Genomic DNA, 12,788 nt, shown 5'->3' with positions numbered 1-12,788 from the left:
AAATAATTCAGGATGGATCATACAAGCATTCAAATTCATTCGAACTCTTTAAACTCGCGGCCTTCGCATCGCCGCCCTTTCACCTGCTTCTGTAAATCAAAAACCTCGGTATCCATAATAATTCGCAACAAAATTCGTTTCACTTCTCCGCTGTCAAACTCGAAATGTTTTGACGCCATCTTTGATTCGAGGAATAGCGCCTAACGTGAGGTTCGAGCACTGATTAGTCAAATCGAACTTTAACCCGAGCGTTAGCGTTATTCAGATATAGTGAAAACGAAAAAATCACTAATCCGCGGATTAGTGCTTAGTCAGAACATAATCAGAGATAGTGAAATACCCCCTTAGTGTCATTGGTGATATTTTGTCGCTACCCTGTGAGTTTGTATTTTTTAGTTCGTTTATAAGTTTTAGTGTTTCTGTTTGGGTAATGTATGGAATTTTAAAGGGACACACACCAGTGTGTGTATAGCGGGTTGAGAATTCTGGGATATCGTCATTTGTAGTGATTCTGTTTGCTAGTACCTTGCCTACGTTAGCGAAATACTTATTCACAAAATTACATACTTTTAGTGGTTGTTCTGATGTCTTAATAATCTCGTTATCTATTTTAATCTCGGTTATGGAATCGCTTTTCTTTGTCAATGTGTGGGATATTTCTTTTAGGATTTACCAAATTTTTTTGGGGTCCTTGTTGCAAATATCTAATTTATTTTTACAATATATTTCTTTCAATATACGTGCAAGTCGTGTGCATAAGTTTCGATATCGTTTGTAGAAGTTTATGAGATAGATGTCATATGGGTTTGATTTGCATTGTTTGTGGAGATTATCTCTTTTACTGAAACTTGTTGAGTCCTTTTGATATCCATGGTTAGAAGTTTATGTTTAGTTGGAGAACTTTTTTCAGACATGATAGTATTTTTTTTTTAATTCGTCTTGAATACATTCTATAAAAAGTGACCATGCTTCATTAATTTTATTATTTTCTATGAGTTCTTCCCATTTTTTACTAACCACTGGATTGCTTTTGGTAATATAAATTATCTTGTGATTCGGAAAGATATTTATTTTAAAATTTTAGCAATTCCCGCGTCTATTATTTTGCACTATAAACGAAGCTATTGAAATGCTTTATCCGTTAAAACATAGATGTCACAAATCCTAGGGTTGATAGGTCTTCTATGGAAATTTCAATTTGTCTTTTTTATTCCAAAATCTACTCAGATTTTAGCGCGTGCGTTTTACAACTGTCAGATATATAAATCATTGAAATGTCGTAAGTATACCATTTTAATTTAATATTATTGTACCAGTGTACCTGCTTATCATTTGTATAACTATTTAACGTGTTTTCAACTGTATTATATAAAAATATTGTCGTGGACACAGCAGCTCGCTATCAAGAAAAGTTGGCACTTAGGAACCGTGAGTTAAAAAACTAAATAACTAACCATCAAATCCACCATACCATTTCTCCGCAGGGGTAGGCAGAAATTACCGCTAAACAACTCCGTCTTAGCAGACATACTCTTTGCTTTATTCACATGCATACATCGTCTCATACATACACTGATGTTATTCTTGAAATTGCCCGCCTCAAGTATTTGATTCGTTTGATCGTGCTATTAGTTTATTTTTTAAACGTCGTCATTGAAATACAGACCCATTAAATTAATTTGTGATTTCTGTTGTTTCAGAAACGGACATGAAGGATAGCCGCGCGAGCGACGTGGACGACGAAGCAAGATGGACAATGAAGCGAGCGACGTCGACCACGGAGTGAGCAACGAGGATACTTTATGCATGTTACCAGGACCATATCAAATTTTTAGCAATGCACTTGAATTTTATTTTATTTTTATTTTATTAATTAATTGTGAAAAAACAGTATAATCCATTTACATTTCACAAATAACAGTTTATAAATTACAGTTTATAATAAGTAAGTACATACATTTATTTGCATGGGTAAGTACATCAATACTATCTGATTAACCAGATTTGTTAAATAGTATGCTTATTGCCGTCTTAAATTCTCTTTGGTTCAAATTGAAAATGTCAATCACAGAAGAAATGTGATTTAACAAAGTAGTTATTCTCCCCAAAGGCATGATCATTGGTAGGTTGGTCCTGCCCCTTGGAAAAATAAATAATCTGTGCTGTCTAGCTCTGATGAAATTATCAGGGACATAAAAAGAAATTCGTTCCAGAATATCTGGATTGCAAATGTGCCCATTTAGCAGCTTGTGCGCCACTAACACCATTGCAATATTTCTCCTAACGTCTAGACGTTCTATCCCCAGCATTCCAGCAAGAAAATCAGAGGGATACAATAAAGGGTAATATTCGAACTCTCGCATGTAGAGGTATCGCATAAACTTTTTTTGCACCTTTTCTACATCGTTTGAGTAAAGGGCATCTTCGGGTCCCCATATTATCGATCCACTCTCAAGAATGCTGCGAACCAGAGTAAAATAAAGCATTTTTATGACTGCCGTATTCGTAAAAGATTTCGAATTACATGTAACAAAACCCAGCATTCGCATTGCAGAGTTGCACACCGAATCGATATGAGTTCGAAAAGTCAGACGCGTGTCAAAAGTGATTCCTAAATCCTTCGTTATCGAAATATGTTTTAGAGAGGTACCAGACATTTTATAGTTAAAATATAAGTACGCTTTGCCCTTGTAATGCACATAATTGTACACTTACTACTGTTAAAATGAAGTTTATTTTGATGACTCCACTCTACTATACCGTCGATATCGATTTGTAGACGAATGGAGTCTTCACTTGTCGTTATACAGGTGTATAGTTTAATGTCATCCGCAAATAACAAAAATTTTACAAATCTTATAAACATCCCTATGTCATTAATAAACAATAAAAATAATAGTGGTCCTAAATTAGACCCTTGATGGACCCCAGAATTTGTGGCGAACTTGACCCCACTTTGGCCATAGAACTTAGGAGACAAGACCAGGATGATAGGGAGGCAATGCGATCGATTCTGCCGCCTGATGGTTTTTTGTGTGATAGCTACCCCAATTGGGGGTATGTTGTGAGACTGAAGTTATGGAAGGAGATGGGGAAGAGGAAGATGGTGAAGAACTTGGCTATTCACTTGTGGTTGGTTACCAGATCTTTCCGCATTCTTTCCGCATATTTACATCTCATTAAAATGTTGTTACGACAAAGCCCCCAACGGTTAACCCCCAAAGGTTCGATTTTTGGGGTCCTTTTGGAGAAGGTTTGGTGAACGTTTAATATGTATATTTCAATTCTGATCATTGAAATATACAAATTGAAAAATGCATAGGTATTCTCGTTTTTCCCTGTATATTGTACACATTACTTGTTTTGTTTTTGTCTTTTTATATATGTTTTTTTCAATTTAACTATATCTAGTAAAGTGGCTATTTTAGATCTAGTCACTAAACATAATGAAAACCATTTTAAGCAATGTTTAATTTAGAATGGTGGTCTGTGACTGGAAAAAGTAGCTGTCACGGTAAACACGCAGGATTCGCGCGATTTTAAACTTTACGATTTTTTAATATTTTTTCTATAAATCCTACAAAAATGAAACTAACGGAAAAATACAGGTTAACTCATTGGCTATATAGCACCATAACAAGTTTGTATATTTCCATGTAAAAATTCTAAGTTATGTTTTTTTTTAATGTTTAAAAATTTAAAAAAAATTATGTAGCATAGGCTTTATTTAAAACCTATAAAGTGGGAGATAAACATTACCATTTTGCAGCCAAAGCGACGTTTCTTACCAATTTCGTGTGTAATTCTTAGTTTAAATCTCTAGTTCCTGCTAGTTCCTAATGCATCCTTCAGGCGGCGCCAGTAGTGGGGACGCCACCAATGATGCTATAATTTCATGTTTCATTAGCATTTATTTTTGCGAAGGTCAAACACGTTTGGTTTGTTTACAAACATCAAATACCGTAAAATAACCTGTTTTTCAGTATTTGCGCAAAATATACATTTTTTTTTTCGAGGTTATTAACAGTGTGACTGTTCGAACTCCGTAAAATTGCGATTTATAGAGTTTCGTGTGTTTTTGTTTAGTGTTTTTTTGTGGTTTCTTTGTGTTTTCGTGATTATGTCGGATTCCGAACGTTCCGAGAGCGGGGAAGCCGAATTTTCGAGGGTGGAAGTCATGAAGGTGATCCACACGGACACGCGGGGAAAGCGTTCGAGGGTCTGCGCGGAAGACAAAGCCAAGAGGCAGAGGGTTTGTGATTTAGCTCCCGCCGACCCGCGAATTGACCTGTTAACACAGCAGATGTCCCAGATGCAGGAAATGTTGCGTCTGCTGCTAGAGAAGCGTTCGGAGGCTCCCGTCCGTGGCTCCTCGGACGACGATGACGATGACGAGGACAGCATCTCCCTGGACACCCCTGCGTCGCTTCGGGAGGAATTGGCAGGAGATTTGGGAATGGGACTCATCCATCCGACGGCCAACTGGAACAATGTCCGCTACCTCGAGATCCAGAAGTCGTATGCCGCAACCCCTCTCTTCTCAATGTTGGCATTGAACCCTGAATTGAAGCCCCTAGCTCAGGAGGAATCGGCCAGTACGTCAACAGACTCCTTCTGCGGCTCCCTGACCAATGCTCTTTCCCTGCAGGCTGATCTCCTGAAGGCCTCCTTGCAGGAGCTGGTCAACTGGAGTGCGGAACCGGGCACGAAGCTGAGCACTTCCACTCTTTTCGAGAAGGTGCAGTCTCTCTTCGCGGCGGGGTCTGAGTCCCAGAAGGTGTCCAAAGACATCATGCAGATGGTCTGTGGAAAACGGGCTAGCCCAGTGTTTCCCAGCCTTCTTTATGCCATGCCCCACCGTAGTCTTTTCAAAAGCCATATGCCCCACCGACATCTTTTTTTCATAAAACAGCAGGTAAATTTTAAAATCATAATGTAATATGTCTGTAAACATATGAACCCCTAATGAAATTGAATAAAACCTTTTCTAATACATATATTACAACTGAAATTAAATTCAGTTACGCTTGCTACAAAGAAATTTTATATCCGGACCTAACTTAGTTAATTTCGGTCTTAGGTCCCCTCTATTATTTATTTCCAATCGATTTATTTTTTAATGAGTAAGTCGCTCATGGCGCTAAAACCACATTCCACCAAATAAGTTGAGGGAAAGGTTAATAATAATTTTCTGGCATGCAAAGTAATGTTAGGATATTTTGTGTTCGTTTCCATGCAAATTCTTAGTGTAAGTTTCTTCTTTAAGCCTTAATTTCACATTCGCACTCACACTGAGCAAAAAACCGTAATCATGTTATTTCTATAATTCTTCTTGTTCACGCAAGTCAAATTTAATGGCATACGTATTCACTCATACGAGGACTCGGGATAAACTATTCTCATTTTCTTCTGTCATTATTCATTTTCACAGAAGTCACAGTTATTGCGACACGTTCTCACTCATTCTAAGGAAACTTTATTCTTATTTTCTTACTGTGGTCACTGTCTGTTATTCATGGTCAAGCATTCGCAATCATACTAAGGCAAAACCATTCTCATGTTCTTACTGTAACTATTAATGTTCAGAAAAGACAAACTTTGTGACAATGTGAATTCGCATACATACTAAGGATAAACCGTTTTCATGTTCTTACTGCGATAATTCATGTTCACAGAAGTCACGTTTAATGAGAAACAATACCACTCACGCTAAAAAAACCATTCTTACTGTAATTATTCATGTTTATAGAAGTCAAATTTGACGATCCACATTATCACTCATATTTAGGATAAACCATTCTCATTTTATTAGTGTAACTATTCATGTTCACAAAAGTCAAGCTTAAAAAGACACATTCGCACTCATACTAAGCAAAATCCATTCTCGTGTTCTTACTGTGATCATTCGTGTTCACTAATTTCCAACTTAATGTTACAAATTCGCACTCATGCTTAGGAAAAATTATGTATCATGTTGTAATCGTAATTATATATTTTATTTTAAGAAAATTAATAGTAACTTTGTTTGTTTATACATGCGCAATTTACTTAACTGAAAACCAATTATAGATTTCCTCACTATACTTATACATTATGTAGGTATAAAAAAATTAAGCAAAACAACAACTACAGCTACATCCTGCAAAGTTTCTGTGATTTTTGATATTTATTGAAATTGTAACGGGTTTCATTTTATTTTAAGTACAATTTGGCGTATATTTCAATTTTGTACATCTCAGGCATTTTTTTGTATGGCCGATGAGTATTCCCTTTTATATGCCTACGTATCTCATCTCTGAAGCGTGGTGCCCCACCACTGAGGCGCTATGCCCCACCGGTGGGGCGTACGCCCCACCGTGGGAAACACTGGGCTAGCCACATTGAGTATCGACGAGAGGGGGCATTGCGAGGCGTCAGCGACGGATAAGTCCGAGATGCCTTACGGAAGATTCCGCCCACATCGGAATATCTCTTTGACCCGAACCTCCTGTCGGCCCAGCTGGATAAGTTGGGGGGAGTGAAGAAGTGCCTCGCTCCTCAGCCTAGCACGTCGCGACCAGCTCCTCCCGTTAAACCTGTGACTGTGCAGAACTCGCAGCCCTTTCGTCCTAGAGTACAGCAGGGGAGAACCATCGCGAGAAGGGAGCACCCTGAGAGTCGAGGTCCAGAACCAGCCCGTAGGGCCGCTAAAGCTTTCCCTCCCCGAGGTAGGTTCCGGCCCAAGGAAAGAGCAGGGAAGCCAGACCGTAAGAGGTTTTAACAGCGGGCCCTCTTTTCAAGGGGGTCAGTTGCGCTCATTCGCAGGTAGGTGGAGGAACCTTGGTGCCCCTACTATCATCCTTAAGATGTTAGATGGCTACCGAATTCCATTTTCATCAAAACCTCCACTAAATAATAATATTGATTTATTTAACTCCCCTTTCGCCACTAAGACTTCTGTGGCAATGACATTACAAATAGAAAAACTCAAAGCCCTTAAGGTTTTAGAGTCGGCACCTGCCACTCCTTCATTTATTTCTAACATGTTTCTGGTCCCCGTTTATCGAGTTCCTACTTTTCTACAACCGAATGACTGGATGGTTAAAGTGGACCTCACACATGCTTACTTTCATGTACCTGTGAGTGAGCAGCATAGATGTTTCCTTAGACTTATCTATAGGAATGAACTCTTGCAGATGACATCCCTCCCCTTTGGCTTGGCCACCGCACCTAAGACATTCGCAACCTTCACTAACTGGGTAGCGCAGGAACTGCGGAAGAGAGGGATGAGAATTCTAGTGTATCTGGATGATTTTTTATTAGTAAACCGATGCCTGCCTACTTTAAAACACCAGTCTATTGAAATGGTGGAGTTTTTGCAAGGCTTGGGATGGCATATACAATTTGATAAGTCAATATTAGAACCATCACAACAAGTTCAATTTCTTGGTATCAGCTGGAATACTCAAAAGTAATGAAAAGTCTCTCCCTCAGAACAAGGTTTCAGCCCTATCTTATTTGTTAAAGGGTTTTATTCAGACGGGTAGGTGGTCACTAGATAAGGGGCGCAGCCTCTTGGGCTCTTTAAACTTTGCTAGTTTTGCAGTTCCAAGAGGCAGGCTCAACAGCCGGTACATACAGAAAGGGTGCTTAGGACCCACCCTTGGGAGTCATCACCAATTCCGGCAGCTACCGCTCGGGAATTGAGATGGTGGGTTCGATCGCTCACCCTGACGTCACCTATACATCTGCCGCTGTTTGAGCATTACCTGACAACCGATGCCTCTGATCAGGGTTGGGGTGCCCAGCTCGACGAAAAGCTTCTCAGCGGTGTGTGGGCTGATGACCAGCTGAATCTTCACTCCAAAGTAAAGGAGATGCTCGCCGTGTTGGCTGCCTTGTCTCCTCACGCGCTTGAGCTATCTGGCTCGGGTCTTCTGATCCAGTCGGATAACAGGTAGATGTTTTTTGCAGTAAATTACAATCCCGTCATTTTGATTTTTAATGTTTTTCGAGTGAGTGACCGTATAATTAGGTATTTGTATTGGTGTGAAGATTCTATCTAGCCAATATTCTGTGAGGATTATCACGTCAAATTCTGTCTCCAATTGTTGAAGTACGACAGTGAAATTGTCAAAAATTTTTGAGATGCTGCTAATGTTTTGGTGTAATATTTTTAATTGTTTAGCCATGTTAAGATTAAAATTATCGGATGGATATGTAAGATTTTAGGATAGTAATTCAGATCATCTTTATTATGTCGTCGGAGTGTTTAATATAAATTGTTTTATCTTTTTCGGCTTTCCGCGCCATAACCTTTCCATCTTTGGTCCAGACAAATGCACATCCCTTTGTGATGGCTTGTTGTTTTGTTTTCCATAGTAGTTCCTTTAGATATGGTGACAGGATTTCACTGATGTAGATTTTGGAGTTAAGCCCTGGGGATGTTTCGTACTTCACTTCTTTTCTTTTAGAGAGCAAAAGCTCGTGTAGTTTGAGATTCTTGATTTTAATTTTGATTTTCGGATGGTCCCTTTGTTTAGTTGACGTTGACGCTGCTTACGGTCCCCCCTGGCTGAGCCTTGGTAGTAGTTGGATGTAGTCTGACGGCCTGTAGAATGTCTTCCGGAAGGATCTGAATATCAGCTGTTTCGGCTATTGATCTTACAATTTCAAATGTAGTTTCATATGCTTTAGAAGGAACTCCGGATATTTCTAACAAGTCTGCCTTACTTTTTTCGTTCAATGTTTTTTTTAATGTTTCGATATGTGCCATAATTGCTTTTTCCGAGAGTATGGATTGGTCTATTTTTTCTATTAAATCATAATATTTAATAAAAAGAAAGTCTATAGTTTTTTGTCTTTCTGCTGCTTCTAGGTTCATTTTTTCGAAGAGTTCCTTTTTTAATTGATCTATTTTTGTATCTATGTGCGACATTAGTCGATGTGTTAGGTCTTCGAGTAATTCGGCTGAATGTGGAGTAGGAGATCCACAGGTGTTTTTACGTAATTTCGACATTTTAAATTTGTGCTTGTGATTTGGTGGAGAGATGTCACTTTAATTAAGTTAAATTTAGTTCTATTGCCTTCAGTTTCAATTACTTAAGTAGTCACTGTAATCTATTTTGAAGTAGTTTAGGTTATTAAGCTAATATATTATTTGTGTAGAGAAAGTCAAAAAGAAAAAAAAGTTTTTGAAACAGTAGGATTTGAACTGACTTGCTTCGGAGATCTCTCCTATCCAGATGCCACTTTCGTGTCTGTTCACGCCACTGAGCTATTGGCCGGTTATGACGTATTGCGAGATAGGTGCAATATGAAATATCTTAGCAGAGAACCTTTATGAAATAAGCTGATGGATTTTTCGACAATAACCGCTGTCACTTTGTATAGATTGTTCACTTGAAATCACTTGGAAATCACTTAACCACTCAGAACATTAGAACGTCAAAAGACGTAAATATGATAATAGCGGTCAAGACATTAGAATGTCTTTTCACGTAAACGCGCGAGATTTTACAAAAATCGATTTATTTCCATCACTAGTATACGGATTGCCATGATTTAAAAAACAGAGTATCGATAATGAATAACGCTACGCGTCTGTATTCAAGAATATCTATGGAACGTAGAGGTGCATTATCTAAGCCGATTGAATCTGTCATCTTGTTCGTTCATAATTTATTGCGTTTCTAAATAATTTATTAAAAATATTTTAGTTTGGAAGGTTAATATTTTGAGGTGACTAATAGTTTTTAATTATATTTCTTCAATATATAAAGTGTTATTTCTTTATGATACTCAGAAAAAAGTACATTTTTCATGGCTTTGAAATAATGGTAAGCGATTTTTACATATTTTTGACATTTTCATAAAATGTATATTTAGAAACGCATATATTTACGTATAACAACACAATACAATAGTGGATTTCATAATCTTTCCAAAACATTTTTTAGAATGAGGCTACGTTTCCCAAAATGTGAGTTATGAAGCTTTTAGCAAAACTCGTAAATAACACAAAAATTATCACGTTTTGACAGTTCTCAAAGGAACACATAGTAAATAAAAGTCTTTGTCTGAGAGGTTAATGAAACCACTCGGAGTTCACAGTCCATAGGATTTCACTGTAATTTATCTTCATGTAAACGTTTACTGATACTTTGTACTTTATACTTTTATACTATCTATGAAGGTAAACAATAATTTGTAAACAATAAATAAGGTAAACAATAGGGATCGGTGTGTCTGGGAGTGACGGACATATGAATGGCGCATCCTGAACACACCTCACACGATGAACCCGGGCACCCCTGCTAAATCACCAAACGTAGGGAATCACTTGGGGTGACCTATGGCAGAGGTTTTGGTTATCCAATAAGTGGTTCCCGGGGTGGAGGTAAATTAATAAAATTATTGTTTTTATAGGGTTATATCATACCCCGTTGTGATAGGGTGGAACACGGAAAAATGTTTGTATTTGATAGAGGATTGTAGAATTTAGACTTACCCTGCCACGAGCACAGCTTCATCGGACACTGGTAGGGACGGTAGAGGCAAGCTTTACTATGATGAAGAAGTTGCCCAAGTGACACCGTTCTGGTACAACCGATCTTCACATTGGGGCACAGATTTCTAAAAATTGTAACATTAAAACACTTAGAAATCCGTACACACCACTGACGAAATCCGGGTCTCATAAAAATGAAATATTTTCGCCTGGCCATACACATATTATGTGTATGCATACAGAATGCTTTCCAAGGCTGATGGAAAACAAAAACATTTGCGTATGCATAACGTTTATTTAGATGTTTGCAAATTTTGTTCATACATAGTAGGAAAAAATACATTTCACAATAAAGTAACACGAAATACAAATTATTTGAGACGACTTGTGGCTTCCTTTACAGCTTTTGGAAGGTTATTATATGTACTATGTTTTACCTATTTAGTTTTTGTCGTTTATAAAACCACAAAGAAGCCAAAAATCTCGACAACTTCTCGTAGGAAATGCAGATAAGATGGCTTAGTTTATTATTATTTTACTTTATCACTATAAAATATTAAGACTTAAAAAAATATATTTATATAGATCAACAAACGCTGATTGTGATCACAGTCGAAGTCTTAAAAAATATATTTATATGACTGATTGTGATCACAGTCCAAGTCTTAAAAATATATTTATCTAGATCAACAAACGCTGATTGTAATCACAGTCCAAGTCTTACAAATATGTTTTTATGGATCAACAAACGCTGATTGTGATCTCAGCCGAATTCTTAAAAAATATATTTATATGACTGATTGTGATCACAGTCCAAGTCTTAAAAATATATTTATCTAGATCAACAAACGCTGATTGTAATCGCAGTCCAAGTCTTAAAAATTTATTTATATGGATCAACAAACGCTGATTGTGATCACAGTCCAAGTCTTAAAAATATATTTTTATGGATCAACAAACGCTGATTGTGATCACAGTCCAAGTCTTAAAAATATATTTATATGGATTAACAAATGCTGATTGTGATCACGGTCTAAGTCTTAAAAAATATATTTATATGACTGATTGTGATCACAATCCAAGTCTTAAAAATATATTTATCTAGATCAACAAACGCTGATTGTAATCATAGTCCAAGTCTTACAAATATGTTTTTATGGATCAACAAACGCTGATTGTGATCACAGCCGAATTCTTAAAAAATATATTTATATGACTGATTGTGATCACAGTCCAAGTCTTAAAAATATATTTATCTAGATCAACAAACGCTGATTGTAATCACAGTCCAAGTCTTAAAAATTTATTTATATGGATCAACAAACGCTGATTGTGATCACAGTCCAAGTCTTAAAAATATATTTTTATGGATCAACAAACGCTGATTGTGATCACAGTCCAAGTCTTAAAAATATATTTATATGGATTAACAAATGCTGATTGTGATCACGGTCTAAGTCTTAAAAAATATATTTATATGACTGATTGTGATCACAGTCCAAGTCTTAAAAATATATTTATCTAGATCAACAAACGCTGATTGTAATCACAGTCCAAGTCTTAAGAAAATGTTTTTATGGATTAACAAACGCTGATTGTGATCACAGCCGAATTCTTAAAAAATATATTTATACGACTGATCGTGATCACAGTCCAAGTCTTAAAAATATATTTATATGGATCAACAAACGCTGATTGTGATCACAGTCCAAGTCTTAAAAATATATTTTTATGGATCAACAAACGCTGATTGTGATCACAGTCCAAGTCTTAAAAATATATTTATATGGATTAACAAACGCTGATTGCGATCACGGTCTAAGTCTTAAAAAATATATTTATATGACTGATTGTGATCACAGTCCAAGTCTTAAAGAGTCAAAATTAGGTGTTTTCTTCTTTTAATTTATGACATGGCCAAAATGTTTTTTATTCAAACGTAAAGTGCATCGACTTTATTTTTTGGACTGTGATCAATAATGGCTGCATTATTCAGGATTGCGTGACAGAAATTAGAATTGTAAAATATGGAAATTAGTAGTTGTGGCATTAAAAAAAATGACCAAATATGTAGATTTCACAGAATTCATAAAAGTGCAAATATCTCGAAAACTAGCGAGGTCACTTTTACTGAGGTCATGTTTAGATAGTCTGATAGTTGTGAACTGTCCTATTACCTGTCCTGTTCAAGGGTGATCAGACACTTAACTCGCTGCTTGCCTACATTGCCAGGACCTAAGGTATCAATTTGGAGGTGTGAGAATCATTGTGGTAACTGAAAGAACTCTTAGCGGGATTT

At 36.9% G+C, this 12,788-nt stretch overlaps 1 protein-coding gene across 2 annotated transcripts in view; it reads right to left on the bottom strand.

Moving 5' to 3' along the window:
- LOC149422233 (uncharacterized) overlaps positions 1-12,788 on the bottom strand; it is a 33,364-nt gene that overhangs the window by 5,220 nt on the left and 15,356 nt on the right. For both annotated transcript variants that reach the window (XM_089633172.1, XM_089633171.1), the window contains exon 4: positions 10,490-10,614. In XM_089633172.1, coding sequence (XP_089489298.1) covers positions 10,490-10,614 — 125 coding nt within the window. The remainder of the gene's footprint in view (positions 1-10,489; positions 10,615-12,788) is intronic.

Source organism: Hesperophylax consimilis, chromosome 7 (assembly GCF_061612785.1).
Source record: "Hesperophylax consimilis isolate HC1 chromosome 7, BYU_Hcon_1.0, whole genome shotgun sequence".
Classification (NCBI taxonomy): domain Eukaryota; kingdom Metazoa; phylum Arthropoda; class Insecta; order Trichoptera; family Limnephilidae; genus Hesperophylax; species Hesperophylax consimilis.
This window is presented reverse-complemented; position numbering and strand designations above follow the sequence as displayed.